The 22,412-nt window shown below is 52.5% G+C and overlaps 1 protein-coding gene across 1 annotated transcript; it reads left to right on the forward strand.

Annotated features, from left to right (window-relative positions):
• Nucleotides 1-11,413: 11,413 nt before the first annotated feature.
• Nucleotides 11,414-21,185, forward strand: Mapk13 (mitogen-activated protein kinase 13). Its single transcript, XM_052744429.1, has 12 exons — nucleotides 11,414-11,615; nucleotides 12,088-12,217; nucleotides 13,270-13,328; nucleotides 17,868-17,976; nucleotides 18,091-18,120; nucleotides 18,605-18,652; nucleotides 18,773-18,887; nucleotides 18,968-19,039; nucleotides 20,173-20,252; nucleotides 20,378-20,456; nucleotides 20,555-20,731; nucleotides 20,919-21,185. The coding sequence occupies exons 1-12, from the start codon at nucleotides 11,497-11,499 to the stop codon at nucleotides 20,999-21,001; spliced, it is 1,101 nt and encodes a 366-aa protein (XP_052600389.1). The 5' UTR covers nucleotides 11,414-11,496; the 3' UTR covers nucleotides 21,002-21,185.
• The last annotated feature ends 1,227 nt before the right edge of the window (nucleotides 21,186-22,412 follow it).

Genomic DNA, 22,412 nt, shown 5'->3' on the forward strand with positions numbered 1-22,412 from the left:
TTTATTTTTTCCAGACAGGGTTTCTCTGTGTAGCCCTGGTTGTACTGGAACTCACTCTGTAGACCAGGCTGGTCTCAAATGCAGAGATCCGCCTGCCTCTGCCTCCGACTGCTGGGATTAAAGGAGAGTATCACCACCGCCAGGCTTCTGAGTTCAATTCTCAGCCCTCACATTGGGTGGCCTACAACTGCCTATAACTCCAACTCTGGGGAATCCAGCACCCTCCCCTCTGGACACCCCCATCTCCCCACACACATATACACACACACTCACATAAATAAATTTTAAATTTTTAAAAAGATTTATTTATTATGTATTCACTGTTCTGCCTGCGTGTGTGCCTGCACACCAGAAGAGGGCACCAGATCTCATTACAGACGATTGTGAGCCACCATGTGGTTGCTGGGAATTGAACTCAGGGCCTCTGGAAGAGCAGCCAGTGTACTCTTAACCTCTGAGTCATCTCTCTAGTCCAAAAAAATTTAAATTTTTAAAAAGACTTATTTTATTTCTTACTATCTGTGGTATGTATGTATGTATGCAGGATACCCGCAGGTTCCAGAAGAGGCCAGAGGCATCAGATCGCCTGGAACTGGAGTTACAGGCACCTGTGAGCCTGCCCATGTGGCTGCTGGGACCCAGCCTTGGGTCCTCTGGAAGAGCATCAAGTGCTCTTAGCTGGTGACTCATCTCTCCAGCCTCTAGCACGTTTTTAACTAGAATATCTTGCTTTTACTCACATACGTATACGTATCTATGACATTTGTCGGCATGCATGTGTTGTGCATATAATGCATCTTGATTGTATCCCCCCAGCTCCCCCTCTCCCTCCCACTCCCAACATGTCCCCCTCCCCCTCCGCACCCTCGACATTTGTTTTTGTAACCTCTTGAATCCAGTCAGTGCTGCGGCAGGAATGTCGGCCCATCTGGCTGGGTTCATCATGTGCAAATAACCATAGCTGCTGTGTTCATGAATGCAACCGTCACGTCCTGTCCAGAGGACAGCATTTCTCGGTACTCCTCCCCATCCTCCAGCTCCTCCGGTCCTTCTGCTCTCTCATCCTCCATGGTCCCCAAGCCGTGGGAGGTGGGGTGGCTGGTGCAGGGCTGAGCACGCCGCAAGTCATTCTTGGCAGCTTGACCGGTTATGAGTCCGCATTAACCGCTGCCAGGACTGAGAGAAGCTTCCTGGGACAATTTTGGCAGTTAATTAATATAATATATGTTAATACAGCTCTGTTGATGTTTGTTAAACATATATATAACATATATATTCACACACACACATATATTCACACACATATATATTCAAAAGCTGATGTTACAGAGAGGCTGTCTGACTGACCTAAGGCCACACAGCCAAGTACGTGGATTCAGAGCTGCAGGCAGGGTCACGGCTGCCAGGCCAGGCCCGCTTGGTCTCTTTGACCCTGATCAGAGACACAGATATTTACCTAGAAGGAGTGGAGCGGCCAGACCCAGTGACCTCTGTCCTGGAGATGCAGGTTGTCCCTGAGGTGACAGGCAGGGCACAAGGGAGTCTGGGCAGGGTCATGACCCCATCGCCACAGCTGGCAGGTCCATGTGAGCTGGCACAGCCCCAGGCAGGAAGGTAAGCTGACTCCACGGGTGCAAAATGACAGGTGCACAGTGGTACCAGGAGCTGTGACGAAGCCCCACCCACACCCGCCATCCCCTCCTCCACCACCAATGGGTGCTATTCGGGGTTCTTGGAACTGGCATCCAACAGACAAAGACCTGACCCTCCTGAACTCAGTGTTCTGGTCTAGGGGAACAAACAGTCAGCATATTAACGAGAGTCACAGAAGGGCTTGGGGACAGTGAGGCCAGGCAAGGCCGGTGGATTGTGGCTGTGTCCGGTTCTGCAGGGAGGGAGGGGCTACTTCAAGCAAAGCCTGAAACTGCAGCCTTGTGTCAGTCATCACAGTCTCCTCCTTCCCCGCCAGGTGCATAGTGCTGTCCTGATTGACAGGTGACAAAGTCCAGAGACATGCACTTATCTTCTCAAGGTCACACAGCTGCAAAGGGTGAGAATCAAACTCAGCCATGTCCTGGTCCTTGACACTGACCTACAGGGGCATGTCCTGAGGCCTGGGGGTTCAGTGGGGTCATGGGGTTCCAGAGCAGGCAGGGGTAATCCTGCTTTAAGATGGCTTTTTTTTTTTTTTTTGGTTTTTCGAGACAGGATTTCTCTGTATAGTTTTGGTGCCCGTCCTGGATCTCACTCTGTAGACCAGACTGGCCTCGAACTCACGGAGATCCACCTGGCTCTGCTTTCTGAGTGCTGGGATTAAAGGTGTGCGCCACTGCCGCCCGGCTAAGATGGCTGTTTAAAGATTTTTAAAATTACATGTGTCTGTGTGTGCGTCTGTACATGTGAGTGCAGGTGCCCGAGGAGGCCAGAAGAGGCGGATGACTTTCTGAGCTGGAGTTACAGGCAGTTGTGAGCACCTAGACATAGGTGCTGGGAACCAAACTTGGGTCCTCTGAAAGACTAGTTCATGGGGGCTGGAGAGATGGCTCAGAGGTTAAGAGCACCCACTGCTCTTCCAGAGGTCCTGAGTTCAATTCCCAGCACCCACATGGTGGCTCACAACCTTCTGTAATGAGATCTGGTGCCCTCTTCTGTGTACATAATAAATAAATAAATCTTAAAAAAAAAAAAAACCAACAACCTAGTTCACACCCGTAATGGCTTAGCCATCCCTTTAGCCCCTTATGTTTTTGGGTTTTTTTTTTTTTTAAATCATATTGTATTTATTTACTTTGTGTGTACAAGTGTGTGCATTCCATAGTGTGTGGGTCAGAGGGCAACCGGTGGGAGTCGATCGTTGCCTTTCACCACAGGGTCCCGGGGGATCAAGCTCAGATCATCAGGCTTGGCAGCAGGCCCCTCGACCTGCTGAGCCCTCTCACTGGCCCATCCCCTGCTTTCCAATGTGCTTTGTGACTTTTCTTGGCGGAAACAGAGGGAGATGCCTATCTCCCCAAACCAAAGCAAGGATTCCGTCCACATCCAGCTTGGCAGAGCAGTGGGTTTATTGGAGTTACTTGCAGGAGTGTGGGCGGCACAGGCAGCTGAATCACCCACAAAGTCGTGCCCCAGCACGGGTGACTCAGGAAGGCTGCACATCTGAAGTCCCCCTCTTAAGTCGTACGGCATCGCTAGCTCCCAAGACCCAGCTGGGGGCAGCTGGGATAGAGGGTGCCGTGTGAGGAGGCCAGGATCCCCCGTCACCATGACTACCATGTCACAGTTTTGTTTCCTTGTCCTGCCCTGATTTGGGGCCAAGGGATTCTGAGGGTCACCTTGGTGATTGCTGTCCCATGAAGACAATGGCAGGTCATTCCTGGAGGAAACAGCAACCCCACAGGACAGAAGCTTTGCTGTGGCAGCACCCAGAGAGGAGAGGACCCCAAGTTTCAGCCAGGTCCTCTGTCACACTAGGTTGAGCTTTGTGAATACCTCACGTCAGGAGTCAGGAAAAGGGGCAGAGGGCCGGCGATGTGGCTCAGTTGATGGAGTACCCATTTGGCGTGCCATGAAGCCCTGGCATTCATCCCCAGCAAGGCATAATTAGGCTTGGTGACCTACACTTGGAATCTCAGCACTGGGGAGGTGGAAGCAGGCAGATCAGAAGTTCAAGGACACCTTTGGGTTATATAACGAGTTTGAAACTAGCCTGGGCTGCATGAGACCCTGTCAACAAACAGACAAATCCCAGGACAGATCAAAGCCACTGAATAGTGATCCCACCCCCTAGATGCTCCCCGGCATCCCTCATTCCATACACACACTACTGCTCTAATCCAATCATCCGGGTCTTCAAATGGCGCCCCTCTCCTTTCCACTTGAACCCAGAAATCCAGGGTCATCTCTGGCTATTCGTGCACCAGGGCCTGGAGAGATGACTCAGCCGTTAAGAGCACTGGCTGCTTTTCAAAGGACCCAGTTCAATTCCCAGCACCCACAAGGGGGCTCACAACTGCCTGTAACTCCAATTGCAGATCTACCTCCCTTTTCCAGACTCTTCAGGTACTGCACACATACAGTATACAAAACACCCCCACAAAAAAATGAATAAATCTTTAATAAGAAAAAGGAAAAAAAATATTGAGTAGCCACAGGGAGCAGGCAGAATACCTGGGGACCGACAGAGACAAGGACAGGTATCCAGACACTCACAGGGGACAAAGACAGACCTGCCTGGGACCACATCTTCCCCGGAGTGGGTGGAGGTGTTGAGAGGCATCTCAGACGAGTGGTCCTTTCCGCCTTTCTCCACCAGGGTGCGCCATAGCCAAGCAGGCTGGGCAGGACTGCCCCTGGCTGAACCCAGTCGTTAAACCAGCGATTTCAGTCAGCCCAGTACTGCAGCTGTTGGCTTGGTTTCCATCCGTCTCCCCTTGGAATGGTTTGTCCCTGCACCCAGCCCAGTCCCACCATAAAACAGACCCTCAAAAGACGAGTGGATTTTTTTTGTGTGGGGGGGAGGGGAGGTGTGGTTGATTGGTTGTATAGTTGGTTGGATTTTTGTTTGTTTGTTTGTTTTGTTTTTGTTTTTTCTTTCTTTTTTTTTTTTTGAGACAGGGTTTCTCTGTGTGACTCTGGCTGTCCTGGAGCTCCCTCTGTAGACCAGACTGGCCTCGAACTCACAGAGATCCACCTGCCTCTGCCTCCCAAGTGCTGAGATTAAAGATGTGCACCACCACCGCCCAGCTGGGATTTTTTTCTTTTTAAAGAGCACATGTGTGCATGTGTTTGTGTATTTGCCTGTGAAGGCCAGAGGTCAACACTGGAATGTTTTTCTCAATTCATGTCCCCCCCCACCTTTTTTTTTTTGAGCTGAGGACCGAACCCAGGGCCTTGCGCTTGCTAGGCAAGCGCTCTACCACTGAGCTAAATCCCCAATCCCCCCCTTTTTTTAAAATATATTTTTAAATTTTTGTGTATATCCCTCTTGTCTGCATGTGCACCACATGTATGCAGGTGCCCAGGAAAGTTGGCAGAGGGGGTCAGAGCCCCTGAAACCTAAGTCACAGGCAGTTATGAACTGCTTAGTATGGGTGCTAAGGACTCAACTAAGCTCCAAGAATAGAAAGTGCTCTTAACTGCTGAGCCATTTCTCCAGCCCCCTTTGTAATTTTTTTAAGTTTACATTTCATTTGTGTGTCTGTCTGTCTGTCTGTCTGTCTGTCTGTGGCAGAGATACACTTGACACCACACTGAGGTCAGACTGTGGTCAACTTCTGGCAGTTGGTTCTCTTCTCTCACCGTGTGGGTCCTCAGATCCAGCTCCTGTCGGCAAGAGCCTTTGCCATCTTTATTTTGAGACAGGGTCTCTCCCTGAACCGGGAACTCCAGAGTTTGGCTAGACTAGCTGGCCAGCAAGCTCCAGAGAACCTCCTGCCCCTGCCTCCTCGGTGCTGGGATTACAGGTGTGCCGCCGCACTCGGCTTTTATATGTGGGTGCTAGGGACTTGTCCTCATGGTTACATGGTGCCTTACTTAGGGTTTTCTATTGCCATGAAGAGACACCATGACCACGGCAACTCTTAGAAAGGAAAACATTTAATTGGGGCTGGCTTACAGTTTCAGAGATTTAATCCACTATCATCATGGCGGGACTTGGTGGCATGCGGTAGTCGTGGTGCTGGAGAAGGAACGGAGAGTTTTACATCTTTTTTTTTTTTTTTTTTTTAAGTTTTTCGAGACAGAGTTTCTCTGTGTAGCTTTGCGCCTTTCCTGGAACTCACGCTGTAGACCAGGCTGGCCTCGAACTCACAAAGATCCGCCTGCTTCTGTCTCCCGAGTGCTGGGATTAAAGGCATGCACCACCACCGCCCAGCGAGAGTTCTACATCTTGATCCACAGGCAGCAGAAGGTGACTGCCACACTGGGCATGGCTTGAGCATATATGAGATCTCAAAGCCCACCTCCACAGTGGCACACTTCCTCCAACAAAACCACACCTCCTAATAGTGTCACTCCCTTTGGGGGCCATTTTCTTTTATACCACCACACACAGCAAGCACATTACCCATGGAGCCACCTCCACGGCTCCTCAGAACATGAGTGTTGAATGAATCTGTGGACAAACGCTTACTCCAGGTGTTGGCTCTTGCATTTAACAGTGGAGTTGGGTGTGAGTTAGACTGGAGCCCACTTACGATACCGGAATAGCTAAAGAGCTGGACAGAACTGCACTTGCTTGCTGTCCCCTGGTGGGGGCGCGAGAATCTGATGGGTTCCTCCCACCGTGCACCAGACCCCAAGTTCAGCACGTCTCATATCGTCCCTTTCACTGTTACTCTCTGGGAAGGGAGTTGGTTTCTGTTACCTAACCCAGCCCAAAGCTTGCCCTAAGTCCTTGACCTCCTGTTCCCAGACTCCACTGGTGTTTGCTCTCCTCCAGTGAGGAATAGATTCAACCTGCTCACGGCCGAGTTGAAATCCTACCCTACGGGTTTGGAGTGAGAACCTAGTTTGCCTGTACTTGGAATGACATGTTCCTAAGACTTTGTACAGTGCCCCAACACACACCTGAAGAGGAGTCCACTTACTGTTTTCCTGCTCTGTAATGGAGCCAAAGCAATCCATGTTTGGTAGCACTCTCCCAGCTGCTGAGAGGATGGATGACGGAGGAGGCTCTTGATTGATGCTGGAAGCGGCAGCCCCCTCACCCCTCACCCCCAGCCAGGTGCCTGAACATCGGACATCCACCTTGTGCTGTGACTAGCTGTCTACACAGAGAGTTACAGGCTAGCCAGGGATACTTAGTGAAACCCAGTCTCAAAAACAACAAAAACAATTTAAAAATTAAAACCAGGTGCATACCCTGAGGACTCTAAGATAGCACACCTCAGAGACACCTGAGCATCCATGTTCACTGCTACTCTAGTCACAATAATCGACAGGAAATGGTACCAGCCTACATGCCCATCAACAGGAGAAGGATAAAGAGAATGTGTTACATAGGCACAGTGGAATTCCATGCAGCCATGAAGAAGAATGAAGTCATGGCATTAGCAGCACAATGGATGGAACTGAAGGTCATTACGCTAACTGAAGGAAGCCAGACCCAGAAATACAAATACCACACATTTCTCTAACTGAGGATTCTAGATGCTAAGCTGTATCTAATGTGTATGAGTGTGATGGTAGGAGAGGGTAGGTCATAAACTTCTGAAAAGAGCCCTTGAGAATGGAAGGAGAGATCTTAGAGAAGCAGAGAGAACAGAATCATTGCCATGAACGCAGAAGGGGTGTATAGGGGAGGGGGAGCCTGCAGGGGGAGAGGAAGGGGCATGGGGAACAGAGAGAGATGTAGGAGAAGAACCAACAAGAACATTCTATGATGAAAGGCCGTTGTGAAACCCTTTACTCTGTGTGCCGATATAAAACAAAGGATCAAAGTGAGAAGAAGCAAGAGGCCAGGAAGGCATCGCGGTGAGCAAAAGTGCTTGCTGCAAAGCCTGGTGGCCTGATCTCTGGAACCCAGACAAGGGTGGCTGCAGAGCCGGAGAGGGGCTCTGAGTCGGAGAGATGCTGTAGAGTCGGAGAGATGCTGTAGAGCCAGAGAGGGGCTCAGTGGTTAAGAGTGTTCGCTGCTCTTGCTGAGGGTCCAGGTTTCCAGCACTCTCACAGCTCACAGGCACCTGTAGCTCCAGCTCCTGGGAGTCAGTGTCCTCTTATAGCCCCCAAAGACACCTGCATACATGTGGTAGTCATACACACACCTGCACACCCATGGCATTCATACACACACACATACACACATACACACACACACACACACACACACACACATCAAATAAAAACAAAAATAAATAAATCTCTCTTAAAAGCCAGATGCTGTGACTCATATCTGTAATCTCAGCCCTGTGGTGAGATTGGAAGTGGAGACAGGAAAATTACCCAGAAGCCTATGGGCCCAGCCTGGAGTACAAGAGCAACAGAGACAAGAGACCCCCCACCCAACCTCCTAACCCCCCCAACCCCCCCCCAACCTCAACAAGGTGGAAGGAGACAACAAAACTCCACAAGCTGTTCTCTGCCCACACATATACACCTAATAATAATGAACAGAAAAAATGAAAACTGGGGCTGATAAGATGGCCCAGCAGTCACAGGGCCTACTTACTGTTCTTACAGAGGACCAGAGTCATGTTCCCAACACCCACATAAGATGGCTCACAACTGCCTGTCACTCCAGTTCTGGGGGATTAGATGTCCTCTCTGGCCTCTGAGGGCACTGACATTCATGTGCACGTACCCACAAACATACACACATATACACATAATTTTGTAGAAGGGAGCTAGAGGGATGGCTGGACAGTTAAGAGCATCAGCCGCTCTTGTAGAGGACCTGGATTTGGTTCCTGGCATGTAAATGGTGGCTGTAACTGCTGGTAACTCCAGTTCCAGGGATCCAATGTTCTCTTCTGGCCCCTGTGGGCATCAGGCATTAATGCGGTGCATTCAGGCAAAACACTCATGCACATAAAATAAAAATAAATAAATCTTTTTTTAAATGTTTAAAGTATTTTTAAACGTGAGGAGGGAAAGGTGAGTTTGTCTGGACATAACCTTACAAGCCAAGGAACTTCTCCAAGCTCCTATGCGTCACCTCTGTTTTACAAGGGCACTCATGTCAGGATGGGCTGAGACTTTGGTCTAAAGTCACACAGAGGGCAGTGCCAGAGCTGGAATTCAGGTCTCCTTCCAAAGTTGGGTTCCTGACTTTCTGTGACCCCCAGTACTGAAGTACATCAGTGTCTGAAAGGGAGAGGGACTGAGGTCCTTGGAGCTAGGAGAGCAGAGCCCAGCTACCCATGATGCCCTTGGTGACCCTTCCCTCCTCCTCTCTCCACCCTCTTCCTCTCTTCCTAGTCCTCCTCCTCCTCCTGCCCCCAGTGACTCCCTTCACTGGATTGAAGGCAGGTCCCTCCAAGGCTGCCAGGCTGCTGAGTAAACCCCAGCCCAGCAAGGCCCAAGGTGAGGGTCATTGTCAGCTGAGTCTAAGGCCTGAGTCACTTCCTCACCCTTGCTCAAGAGGAGTCCAGAGTGGCCAGCTGTGCCAGGGGGACACTCCTGGGCCTTGAGGGCTTCCCTGGGGTTCCTTACCTTTCTGGGCTCAGCTCCACCACACTGCAGAGCTTCTAGCCCAGCTCTCTTCTCTCAACTCCAAAGGGAACCCTGTGTCTCAGGGCCGACCCTCACTGGCTTACGTCTGGCCCTAGAATCTGGCTTCCGGAAGCATAGTTCCTTAAACCAGAACCACCCATCCAAAGGGTCTCAAACTCCCATGGTCAGCCCTTATCTCCGGACCAGTGAAAGGGCTGGGGCAGGAAATGGGGTGCACTGGGAGAACCAGGTCCTTACAAAGATTCCAGGTGGTTTGGAGACCCACCGAGACTTTCTGGCAAGAGCCAGGGCTCCAGGGCCCTCATACCCACTTCCTCAGCCAGCTCCATCCTTCTGCAGCCATGTGACCTTTAGCTAATTACTTAACCTCTCTGTGCCTGTTTGCCACTTCTCTGGTGAGGACACTCAGCCTGACTCACCAGTCTTCTACCCTGCAGTGGAATATGTAAAACACTAATGGCCGGCACATGGCAAGCACGTATGTTTATTAGATAATTTGTTCACGCCCCAGTGGGCTGACTCTCTCATTCTTATACAAGCTTTGATACGTTCCTAAAGACAGATGCCCTGCCCACAACACGTGTTAAATGTTTCTGGGGGGTTGTTCCCCCCCCCAAATGATCTGCAGACTGTGTAGGAGAAGCAGTTGGGCCGTTTGAGGTCTGCAGACAGCCTGATGGGGTCTCCTGGAAACCTCCCTGCTCTGACTAGGAAGCAAGCTGGCCCCACTCCTTTTGCAGAGAAGCCAGGGAGGGTGGGACACATCCACAGGGCACGCACGAGCTGCTCTTCCAGAGCACACGTGACTCAGATTGAGAACAAAATCGCCCTGGGACCACACAAGACAGTGCCATTCATGTGGCCTTCAACCAAGCAAAAACCAATACTCAGAATTGGATATTTACTCTGAAGATGGAGGCAGGGGAATATCTATGAGTTAGAGACCAGCCTGGTCTACATAGAAAGTTCCAGATCAGCTAAAGGCTACATAGTGAGACCCTGTTTCAAAAACCACCACCACCAATGACAAATAAACACACTCCCCTGGACATTTGAATCTTTGTGAATAATGAGGACCGTAGAACTAGCTGCTGTTGTCTCTGTAAAACACCAGGCCTTTCACGGGAAGGACAATTTGATGCCTGGATTGGATTTTGTTTCAGAAAAAAATGAGGAATGAGGAATAGATTCTGAGTCTGGTCAATGATGAACCTTAGGAACTGGTACTCATAAATTATTTTTCTTAAAAAGAAATGTCTTTGATCCCAGCACTTGGGAGGCAGAGGCAGGCAGATCTCTGAGTTCAAGGCCAGCCTGGTCTACAGAGTGAGATCCAGGACAGCCAGGGCTACACAGAAAAACCCTGTCATGAAAAAAAACAAAACTAAGAAGAAAAGAAACCTGGGGTCACAGGAGCTCATTTAGAACCCCCTGCATTTTAGGGCTCTTGTCGGTTGTTATATGTTTGTTTTTGGCTCCCCCGCCCCATCTTTGGTTTTTCGAGACAGGATTTCTCTGAAAGATGTGTGCCACCACATCCTGTTTTTTTGCTTGTTTTTTTTTTTCCTTTATTTTTAACTATGTATATAATGACATAGGTTCTGGGAGCCGAACTCAGGTCCTCTTCAAGAACGGTACAGGCTCTTAAATCTTTCCATCTTCAAGGTTGTGTTGGGTCAGGGTCTCTCTATGTCACCTATGCTGGCCTCCAACCTGCTTTGTAGCCAAGGATGACATTACTTCCCTGCCTCTTTCCTCCCTTCCTCCCTCCCTTCCTCCTTCCCTTCCTTTCTTCCTCTCTTCTCTCCCCACTCCTTCTCTCCCTTCCTTCTCCCTTCTTCCTCAGGGTCTCACCCAGTCTGGCCTTGAGCTCACTATGTCCTGAACTGGACCGGAACTCATAGCAGTCCTCCTGCCTCTGCCTCCCTTTTGCATAGAGTACAGACTTGAGCCACCATGCCTTGCATCAGTGGGGTTTTATTTCTCAAACTATCAACACCGCCCCACCACCCCCAGCTCTTCCTACGGGGCTGGAGGGGGTCTAGGCAGCCTCTCGCAGGCACCCCTTCCCGCAGGGCACCACCCCGCACCTGCAGCAGGTGGCTGGCGGGGGGCCTGGGGCCTCCGAGGGGGATGGGCGGAGTCCGGAGCGCGGGCGGCGGGGCGAGCCGGGGCGGGGACGCACCTGGGCGAGGCGGCAGGTGCGCCGCCCCACGGGGGAGGAGCGGGCGCGGGGCGGGAGGGGACCGCGGCGGGACACCCGGGCCCGGAGCCCGCGGGCAGCCACCGCAGCCGCCGCGCAGGGCCGCCACCACGGGGTGCGGGATGAGCCTCACCCGGAAAAGGGGTTTCTACAAGCAGGACATCAACAAGACGGCCTGGGAGCTGCCCAAGACCTACCTGGCGCCGGCGCACGTCGGCAGCGGGGCCTACGGAGCTGTGTGGTGAGACCCGGGGACCCCAGGAGGCAGAGGAGCCGCGGGCCACCCCTTGGCAGCCTCCCCGGGCTCACCCGGCGGCGGTGGGGCCCCTGTGGATTGAGCCGCTGCCGAATCTGGTTCTCCAAGGCTGTAACTTTTAAAAGGGACCTCGGAGTTGGTGGGGCAGATCCCCGCAGTTGCAGAGGAGGCCCCAAGAGGGGAACTTGCCAAATCGCAGAGTAGGGACTCCCGGCCTGCTCTGCATCCTGTCAGCAGCGTGAATTGTTCCTGCCCCTGCCCTGCTGCCCTTTTCCCGGTGCCCCCAGCCCCGGCGCCCGCGACGCGCGCGCACACACACTCTGCTGGCCCCCAAATTCCTGGTCTCCAGCCAGCCTGGGGGAATCCAGAGTGGGGATGGCCTAGGACAGGGAGGGAGGGATCCCGAGTCTGGGCTCCTGGCGCCGCCCCTCCCCCTCACCTGCCTGTGACCCCGCAGCTCGGCCATCGACAAGCGGACAGGGGAGAAGGTGGCCATCAAGAAGCTGAGCCGGCCCTTCCAGTCGGAGATCTTCGCCAAGCGAGCTTACCGCGAGCTCCTTCTGCTAAAGCACATGCACCATGAAAACGTACGATGCGGCCGGGGTGTGGATGTGTTGGGGTTCAGAGGTCAGGGAGAGAGGCCCAGGGTCCTGGGTGCAGGGCCAGGGGAAAGAATCTTTCTTGCTCCACCCTGGTTTCTCAGCTCCTTAGCCCAGTAAGAAGGTGCCAGGGCCTGCCCAGCTCACTTCCCAGAAAAAAAGCACTACGTTATCTCTGTTTGTGAGGAGGAAGTAGGCACGGGGAAACTTTGTGATTGGTTCTGGGAGAACTCTAGTCCTGCTCGCCTGGACTCTCGAGCGACTGCTGCCTCCCTCCACACTGGGACTCCAAAGCTGACAACAGATACTGAGTATAATGCATGCCAGGGGCTGGCTAACTTACATCATCCACAGCACATACCATCAGTGGCACAGATGAAGAAACTGAGGCACAGAAAGGTTCCCGGGTTATGCCCTTCATCAGCGGCAGAGCTGACGTTGGAGGTCAAGGCAGTCTGGGGCCTGCCATTTGACCATTCTGTCTGATGGAAACAGCCAGTGGTCCAGCTCTGGACTAGGCAGAAGGCCTGGAGTCCATTTCAAATAGTGATTTCAGAGCATTGTACGTTGTGAGCCCTGAAGCCTTCAGCCGGCCTCTCCACGGAGGCCTCCAGCTGTGAGGTAAAGGGGGCTTGCCCCTGGCTCTGAATGAGTCCTGTGGCAGGCAAGGACAGAATGACAGACACAGCTGGAGACCCAAGGTCCAAGGCTGGAGCTGAGGTCCAAGGTCCTAAGGCCTTTCACGCCCCCCCCCACCCTGCCCCCGCCATTGACCCTCATGATTTGTTCCTTAGAAGTGGGTTTGTTCACGCCGCACCCTAAATTTGGGAGCAAGGGGCTGACCATGTTCTCAGGCTGGCTTTCCATCATTGTTACTGCAAACTTCCTTTTCTGCCTGGGCCCCCACACTGTTTCTGTGCCAGCTGGGGCTACCTTTTGTAGCAGAGGGTGACTTGGATGGTGGCCCTGGGTGGCTGAGACCCCGGGGAGAAGGAAGAGAGGTGGTGGCAGTCCAGCCTCACTGGTGACCCTTCCCGCAGGTCATTGGACTCCTGGATGTCTTCACCCCTGCCTCTTCTCTTCGGAACTTCCAAGATTTGTAAGTCAGGCTGCACTGGGTTTGGGGAATTGTCAGATCTTAATGGCGGCTGGGGAGTATTTTGGAGGAGGGTAGCTTCCAGGGTTGGGTGGAAAGGGGGTCTCATGCCTCTTTGTTGGAGAGGTACCTCAGCTCTGGGTGGAAGGACTGTAGGGTGCCTGGCTCCTCAGAGCACAGCTCCTACACTTGTTACCAGGGCCTGGTACCATGAAGATGACTGCTGGTCCTCCCAGGGTGTGCTCTAACTCCCCTCACCGATTCCTGGTCCTCCCAGGGTGTGCTCTAACACCCCTCACCAATTCCTGGTCCTCCCAGGGTGTGCTCTAACTCCCCTCACCAATTCCTGGGGGTCAGGTGTGACTTTGGACCTCATGATACCTAGAGTTCTTTTCCTAGCAGGAGGTGAGGGTGAGGATCAGGGAGGCCTGGACAATCTGGCTCGTGGAGTTTGGCTGCCACAAACAAGCAGAACGTTTAGCTGCAAAGTGTCAGGTTCTGCCGGCGCGTGCCTGGGCAAGGATGAACTGTTTGGATGACACCGAGAATCGTGTGTGAGTGACAGCCCAAAGCAGCCTCCATCCAGCTGCTTCTCACCCTACCTCAGTGCTACAGAGGTTGTGGGCGTGTTTGGAATCTTGTGTTGTGTGGAGACAGGGTCTCTCATGTATCACAGGCTGGCCCCCAACAACCTAAGTAGTCAAGGGTGACCTTGAACTTCTGATCCTCCTGCCTCCAATTCTCAAGTGCTCAGATTCCAGGCACTGGTGCTAGGAATTGAACTCAAGGCTTTGTGCTTGCTGGGTAAGCACTCTACCAACTGAGCCACACCCCCAGCCCACCGGCCATGGAGGCTTTAAGCAGGATGTTGATACTGTCTGTCAAATTTGGGGGACATGGCCAGCAGCTATGAGAAAGGAGCAGGGAGCGGGAGACCTGGGGAGAAGCAGCAGTGTTGAGGACCCCGACTTGGATCTACAGTACAGTGTGGGGTACAGAGGGGAGATCTGAGACCCACGCACGCAGCACTGATGGGACTTGTTGCGTCTGTTTGGATATGGTGGCTGAGGGAGGTTGGTGCCGGTGGTCAGGAGTCCCAGTTCAGGAACCCAAGGTAGAAGAACAGACCCGGAGCAAAAGATAAGGAACTCCACTTGGGTCCTTGCCTCCGACAGAGCAGAGCCTGTGAAACGGTAGGAGAGGTCAGTGTGCATGTAGACCAGTCTAGAATCATCTCCATGGGTGATAGCTAAAGCCATGGTCATGGCAAAACGGGATGCAATGATGTTGATCCAGAGTCCACGTTTGCTGGAAGGTACGAGGGGTGAGCAGATGAACTGGAGAGAGAGGAGGGCTGGCGGCGACCGTGAGGGAGTCGACACTTCGCAGAAGGACACACAGGAAAAGAAAGAGGAGTCTGTGTTCGTGAGGTGGTCACTGGCGACCATGGTCCCAGCAGTTTAGGACAGAAGCATGACAAGGCTGTGAGTGTCTGGAGGCAGTGAAAACAGTGAACTGTTTCTCCAAGGCTGGAGAAGGAAGAGAGGCTTAAGGATTTATTTAAAGGTGTGTGTGTGTGTGTGTGTGTGTGTGTGTGTGTGTGTGTGTGTGTGTGTTCATGTGCACATGAGGGAAGGTACCCCTGAAATTACAGGCCATTGTGAGTTGCCTTATGAGGGTGCTAGGAATCAAACTTGGGTCCTTTAGGAAGTGCAGCAAGTGCTTTTTTCTTTTTCTTTCTTTTTTTTAAAAATTATTTATTTTTATTTTACTTGCATTGGTGTTTTGCCTGCATTTATGTCTGTGTGAGGGTGTCAGATCTTGGCGTTACAGACAGTTGTGAGCTGCCATGTGCTTGCTGGGAATTGAACCCGGGACCATCTGGAAGAGCAGTCAGTGCTCTTAACCAGTGAGCCATCTCTCCAGCTCCCCCCACCCTTTTTTTTCTTCAGTTTTTTTGAGACAGGGTTTCTCTGTGTAACAGCCCTGGCTATCCTGGAACTCACTTTGTAGACCAGGCTGGCCTTAAACTCAGAGATCCCCCTGCCTCTGGGGTTGAAGGCGTGCACCTCAACTGCCTGGCTGCAGCAAGTGTTCTTAACTGCTGAACGACCCCTCCAGCCCTCAGCAATAGCTTACAGAAGCAAAGGACCAGGCGAGGTGGTGTACATGTGTGATCCCAGCACTCAGGAGGCAGATGGAGCCCTGTGAGTTCCAGGTCAGCCTTTTCTACATTTTCAGTTCCAGGCCAGACAGGGCTACATAATGAGACCCTGTCTCAAAATAAAAGAAAATGTGTGTGTGTGTGTGTGTGTGTGTGTGTGTGTGTGTGTGTGTGTGTGTGTTTTTCATTCACTTTAGGGACTGAGGGTGTAACTCAGTGGGCAAAGTACTTGCCTAGCATGCAATGGCCCTGATTCCATCCCTAACTGAATAAATTGGGGATGGCGGTGTGTGCCAGTGATGGCAGCGTTGGAGAGAGACGGCAGGATGAAAAGTTCAAGGTCATCTTCAGCCTCATGGCGAACTGGAGCCAAGTCTGGGGTACATGAGATCCTGTCTCAAGAGGGAAATCTATATATAAAATGGTGTGTGTGTATTATACACACACACACTTTATAATCTATTGCTTTTTGTCCTAAACGTTGCTGTGACCACCTTGAGTCACACAGTTCTGGGTTGCTGACATTGACCTGCTTCCAAATCCCACTTGAGTGCTTCATAGCACCGGCCCCTTCTTCCTCTGCCCACTGAAGATTGTTTCCTGTTTCCTTCCTGGGAGGGCAGACATTTTGTAGTTAGCAGAGCCTGCAGGGCTAGGCATGACCCTCCGGTGGGAGGAACTTTGGGATGGAAGCAGGAGGAAATGCTGGCAGATGCTGCTGCCTCACAGCTGGTCTGCTGTGGTCGTGGAGGAAGGCAGAGCCAGGGTACCTTTGAGGAGTGTGAACACAGCCATCTGGTTTTACTGAGTGTGCTCCAAGGCTGGTGTTCACCCTGAGCTCTGCCAACCAGGCTGCTGTGGCAGGGATGCCAGGAGCTCAGGCTGGGTACTCTGGGTTCTTCTTTGTTTTGTGTGGATGTGTTCATGTGTATGGAGCTGCATATGTGTATACAGGCATGCATGCGTGTGTTGTGTATGTATGTGTGTGTGTGTCTGGTCAAAGGTCAACCTCAGATGTTGTTCCTTAGGCACTATCTACCCTGTTTTATTTTCCTCATAATTGTTTGTAGCTGAGAGTTTTTCTGTGTCCCACCCGGTCCGCAGCCACTCAGACCCAAGTAAACACACAGAGGCTTCTATTAATTAAAACTGCTCTGCCATTGGCTTAGGCTTACTACTGACTAGCTCTTACACTGAAACTCAGCCCATTTCTGCTCATCTATATGTCACCACATGTTCCGTGGCTTTACCTGTGTGCCATTACATGCTGTTCCCTGGATGGCCAGCTGGCGTCTCCTGACTCAGCCTTCCTCTTCCCAGAATTCTCCTTGTCTGCTTATCCCACCTATACTTCCTGCCTGGCTACTGGCCAATCAGCGTTTTATTAAACCAGTGTACAAAAGCATTATTCCACAGCAATTGTTTGTAGTTGTGTGTGTGTGTGTGTGTGTGTGTGTGTGTGTGTATGTATGTATATATGTGCGCGCCTCTGCATGAGTTTATGTATACTATATGCATGCAGGTGCCCACAGGGGCCAGAAGAGGGCGTCAGGTCCTCTGGAACTGGAGTTACAGGTGGTTGTGAGCCTCCTGATGTGGGTCTGGGAACTGAACTTGGGTCCTCTGCAAGAACAGTGAGTGCCCTTTACTGCTGAGCCATCTCTTCAGTCCCCTTCCTTGTTTTTTGAGACGGGGTCTCTCACTGGCTTGGCAATTAAGCTAGGCTGGCTGGCTAATGAGCCCCAGGGACCCTCCTGTCTCCACCTTCCCAGCCCTGGGATTACAACTGAACCCCATCACACCCAGCCCTTGTATGTGGGTGCTGAGGCTGAGGCTTGGGCTTGGGTCCTCATGCAAGCGAGCACTGTGTCAGCCGAACCATCTCTCCAACCCTGTTTTCTGTTGTTATCATTGTCGTTTTTTTTGTTTTGTTTTTGTTTTTTGAGACAGGGTTTCTCTGTGTAATAGTCCTGGCTGTCCTGGAACCAATATACAGACCAGGCTGGCCTCAAACTCACAGAGATCCACCTGCCTCTGTCTCCCAAGTGCTGGGACCAAAGGCGTGCACAACCACCGCCCGCTCATTGTTGGTTTTGTTTTTTGTTTTGTTTTGAGACAAGGTCGTGTCGTATAGACCAGCCTGCCCTGGGACTCACCATGTAATAATACAGGCTGACCTTTAACATGTGGCAATCCTCCCACTTGAACTCTGCAAGTGCTGAGATTACAGGCATGAACTATCACCCCTGACTCTTCTTACGCCCTCTTGCCTGGCGTTGTCTCTCAGGCTCCTGTTGTGCCCCACTTCCGCCCCTCTGGGGTCACATCTGGGCCTGTGGGAGGCTGGGAACTGTGCTAAAAAGCCTCCTGCCTTCCAGTTACCTGGTGATGCCCTTCATGCAGACGGATCTGCAGAAGATCATGGGGATGGAATTCAGCGAGGATAAGGTCCAGTACTTGGTGTACCAGATGCTCAAAGGTCTAAAGGTAAGTGTGGCCTGCATGGTGGCCAAGAGCTGCTCACTGTGGTGGGGCAGAGGAGGGTTTGGCGCCAGTGTGGAAGCTGGGATCTGACTCACCATTCCCTCTCTTCCTTTTCAGTACATCCACTCAGCTGGTGTCGTCCACAGGGTGAGTGAGCTTCCTCTGCCATGGTTCTCTGGGACCCTGGGGCCCTTCTGCAGGGTGTGGGGGTAGGAACTGGGTGCTCTGGTGGCCAATAGATTGGGAGCAGTAGAGTGACAGTTCTCAGGATCACGGGCTGTGGCTGTTGCAGCCTTGAGAAGGAGAATGGGGTAGAGTGGCTGTGTGGAGGGGGAGGGAGAGACGCTTCGGGAAGTTGCTGCCCGCTGAACCCTGTGCGGGCACTTCAGGCTTTAAGGACAGGAACATGGTGGAAAAGGATGTAGAGTCCAATGTCATTTTAGACATGAGAAAGCAGGCTCGGAGGGGAAGTGAAGTGGCCAGCTGCTGTTGCAGTGTGGCATGAGCACGTGTGTGTGTCCGTGTGTGTCCGTGTGTCCGTGTGTGTGTGTGTGTGTGTGTGTGTGTGACAGATCCAAGACCACCTGCTGGCTCTGCTTCAGCCTGGTGCTCCGTCCGTCTTTCCTCCCAGGACCTGAAGCCAGGCAACCTGGCAGTGAATGAAGACTGTGAGCTGAAGGTGAGTAGGTCACAGTAGATCCAGAGGGGGAGGTGGGTGGACTTTGGGGTGAGGTGGGTTCTGTCCCTTGGAGTCCCTCTCCTCAGCCAGCTCGTTCCCCCGCTGTCCCTTGAGCCGTAGATCCTGGACTTTGGGCTGGCGCGGCATGCGGACCCCGAGATGACCGGCTATGTGGTGACCCGCTGGTACAGGGCGCCTGAGGTGATTCTCAGTTGGATGCATTACAACCAGACAGGTCAGTGGTCGGTTGCCCAGGGTGGCCCTGGCGACCTGCTTTGCGGTCGTCAGATGTCCACACCCCCTCCTTCCTTGCAGTGGACATCTGGTCTGTTGGCTGCATCATGGCAGAAATGCTGACCGGAAAGACGCTATTCAAGGGGAAGGACTGTATCCTTTGCCAGAGCAGATGATGTCCATCTGGGGACCCGTTCCCTCAGCAATGATGTTTAAATGTGTCTCAGTGTGGCAGCAAGACAGGCCCCCTCGAGAATTATTTATTTTATTTTTCAGACAGGATCTCACTATGTAGCTCTGGCTGGCCTCGAACTTGCTATGTAGTTCAAGCTGGCCTCAAACTCACAGAGCTCTGCCTGCCTCTGCAGTGCTGGGATTAGAGGTGTGCACCACTACATCTGACTTTTTTATTTTGAAACAGGGTCTCCTGTGTCTCAGGGCCTCAAGCTCATTATGTAGCCAAAGATGACCTTGATCCTTCCTGCCCCTCCCAAGTGCTAGGGTCACAAACCATGCTGGGGGTGGAACCCAGGGTTTCATGCATGCTAGGCAAGCAGTCTTCTAAAGCCCAACCCCTGGAATGGCTTTAAAGATTTAATTTTATGTGTGTGTGTGTGTGTGTCTGTGTCTGTGTGTGTGTGTGTGTGTGTGTGTGTGTGTGTGTGTGTGTCTGTGTGAGTGTGTGTGTGTGTGTGTGTGTGTGTGTATGTGTATGTGAGTCTGTGTGAGTGTATGCTGCATGTGTGCAGGTACCCTGAGAGGACAGAAGAGGGTGTCAGATCCCCTGGAGCTGGAGTTACACGTTGGTTGTAAGGCCCTTAACATGGGTTCTGGGAACTGAACTTGGGTCCTCTGGAAAAGCAGGAAGCACTCTCCAGCTCCCTAGAATGGTTTGAAAATGCAGATAATCAAATTATAAAAATGAGTCCTTTCTGCCCCCCACCTCTGTTAGGAAATCCCTCATAAGTAGAGGGGGAGCCCCCAGGGGCCTGGCAGCTGAAGAGACAAGGAGCTGCCCACCCAGCTCGAAATGAAGAGGGAACAGGGGAGGGTGGTTTAAAGGAGGGGTGAGTCTCAGAAAGGCACACCCTGGGCAGCCTTCTCCTGACCTGGGCTGCCGGGAAGCCCTCCAGAAACCTGCTCCAACTGTCCCAAGAACTGGCCACGGGTAGATGGGGCCGGAGCCAGGCGTCTCTGCCAAGCTGGCTAGAGCAAGGCTGGGGGTGGGGAGGGCAGGCGCGGAGCACCCCAGAGAGCAGCAAGGCTGTGCCTTAACCACTGCCAAGACCTGGACCAGCTGACCCAGATCCTGAAAGTGACCGGGGTGCCAGGCGCTGAGTTCGTGCAGAAGCTGAAAGACAAAGCGGTGAGTGGCACCTTCCCGTGGGGTCGCTCTGCCCCGGCAGACCCTCCTGTCCTCGTCCTGACAGGCCTTCAGCCCTCTCCCCTCAGGGCAGGGCCTGAAGAATTCCGTGCTTTTCTGTCTTCCAGGCCAAATCCTACATCCAATCCCTGCCCCAGAGCCCCAAAAAGGATTTCACCCAGCTCTTCCCACGTGCCAGCCCCCAAGGTGAGTCCTGGCCCCGTCCCCAGAGTGCTTGCTACCCACCCACCCCGGCAGCCGTCTGTCCCAGGCCAGGCACGATGCTCACGGTCATGTCCCCGCAGCCGCGGACCTGCTGGACAAGATGCTGGAGCTGGATGTGGACAAGCGTCTGACGGCTGCGCAGGCACTGGCTCACCCCTTTTTCGAACCCTTCCGGGACCCCGAGGAGGAGACAGAGGCCCAGCAGCCATTTGATGATGCCTTAGAACACGAGAAACTCACGGTGGACGAATGGAAACGTAAGAGATGCCTCCTCCGCCCTCCCCCCGCCCTCCCTCCGCCCTCCCCCGTCCACCAGTGCAGTCCGTCTCCAGTAGCGTTTTTTTCCTTGAGCGGGTTCCGGCTCCACTGTCCGAAGGGTGGGCTCTCTCTGCCCCCTTCTCCCTCCCCCTCCACACACACACCTCAAACACTCACTTTCCACAGAGCACATCTACAAAGAGGTCTTGAACTTCAGTCCCATTGCCCGGAAGGACTCTCGGCGTCGCAGCGGCATGAAGCTGCAGTAACTGTCCCGCAGCAGAGCATGACGTCTGTGACAGGACCACACTCTGCCTCAGGACCAATAGTTTTTGTCACTTCTTATGTCTCAGGGCTTATGGGAATGTCGCCTCCTGAGCAGACGGAAGTATCTCCCAATGGCCTATCAGGCCCTGAGGAAGCAGAATTCCAACCTGCTGGTTGGGGGTTGGGGGTTTGGGGGTTCAGGGGGCTGGGGGTTCGGGGGGCCAGGGGTGGGGGAGCTGTGATGGGAGCAGGCTGTATTAAAACTCAAGTGTGGGCAAAAGCCTGATGTGGGGTCCTTTCCTTCCTGGAGGGATGGGACTGAGGATGTGTGAGCCAGGCAGAGGCCCACAACAGTGATGGGCCGGGTCTGCTTCTGGGGCGGGTACAGCACAGAAACCAGGACGGGCCTTACAGCAACAGAGATGTCTTCCCCTGCATCTCCTGAGGTCAGGAGCTTAAGACCAGGGTGGCGGGAGGACCATGCTCCCTCAGAGGCTGCAGAAAAGAACCCTTCCATCCTTCCTCCTTCCCTCCCTCCTTCTTTCCTTTTAGCTCTGCTGGCTAAAGTACCAAAGTCATCTTCAGTATTTCTTACACACACACGCACACACATATATAATTTAAAGAGTGGTCACATATAGTCCAAGAAGGACTCAAGTCCTCTCCTTCCCCTTTTTGATTACAGGGTCTCACTTTGTAGCCCTGGCTGGCCTGGAACTCAGAAATCCACCTGCCTCTGTTTCCAAAGTGCTGGGATTAAAGGTGTGTGTGCCGCCGCCGCCACCCCAGCTGAACTTCCTTTGTTGTTCATTTTGAGACAGCATCTCACTGTTGTCTTTTATTTTCTCTTTTGGGGGGCCCACCACTCAGCTCCCAGTTAAATCACGCAGGGAGGCTTATTATTACTTATAAATGCCAGCTTTGCTTTGCTTTAGATTATCCCATCTACCTTTTGCCTCTGGCCTTTTCCTTTTCTATTCCTGTAAACCTTTCTTTGTTTCTTACTCCATGGCTTGCTGTGTAGCTGGGTGACTGACCCCTGGAGTCCTCCTCCTTCTCTGGCTCCTCTCTTCTTTTTCGTCCCAGATTTCTCCCTCTATATATTCTCTCTGCCTGCCAGTCCCGCCTATCCTTTCTCCTGCCCATCAGGTGTTTTAGACAGGCACAGTAACACAGCTTCACAGAGTTAAACAAATGCAGCATACACAAAAGTATCACACCTTAAATTAATATTCTACCACATCTCACCCTCTAGCTTGGGCTAGGCTTGAACACGTAGCATTATCACTACCTCAGCTTCCCAAGTGCTGGGGTTGGCGGTCCATCCTGGGCAGTCTTAGCTTGTGGTGCATCCCTCGGACCTCTGCACATGGCCTTCCACGGGTGACGTCACTTCCGGTGTACGTAACTCTT

This window comes from Peromyscus californicus, unplaced genomic scaffold (assembly GCF_007827085.1).
Source record: "Peromyscus californicus insignis strain IS unplaced genomic scaffold, ASM782708v3 Scaffold_19__1_contigs__length_69161282, whole genome shotgun sequence".
Lineage (NCBI taxonomy): Eukaryota > Metazoa > Chordata > Mammalia > Rodentia > Cricetidae > Peromyscus > Peromyscus californicus.

Excerpts from the sequence above, each read along its gene's own strand:
- Mapk13 (XM_052744429.1), top strand. The coding sequence starts at position 11,497 with ATGAGCCTCACCCGGAAAAGGGGTTTCTACAAGCAGGACATCAACAAG. Across the intron at positions 17,977-18,090 it reads AGATGCTCAAAGGTCTAAAG|TACATCCACTCAGCTGGTGT; the intron begins GTAAGTGTGGCC and ends CTTCCTTTTCAG. Across the intron at positions 18,888-18,967 it reads GATGCATTACAACCAGACAG|TGGACATCTGGTCTGTTGGC; the intron begins GTCAGTGGTCGG and ends CCTTCCTTGCAG.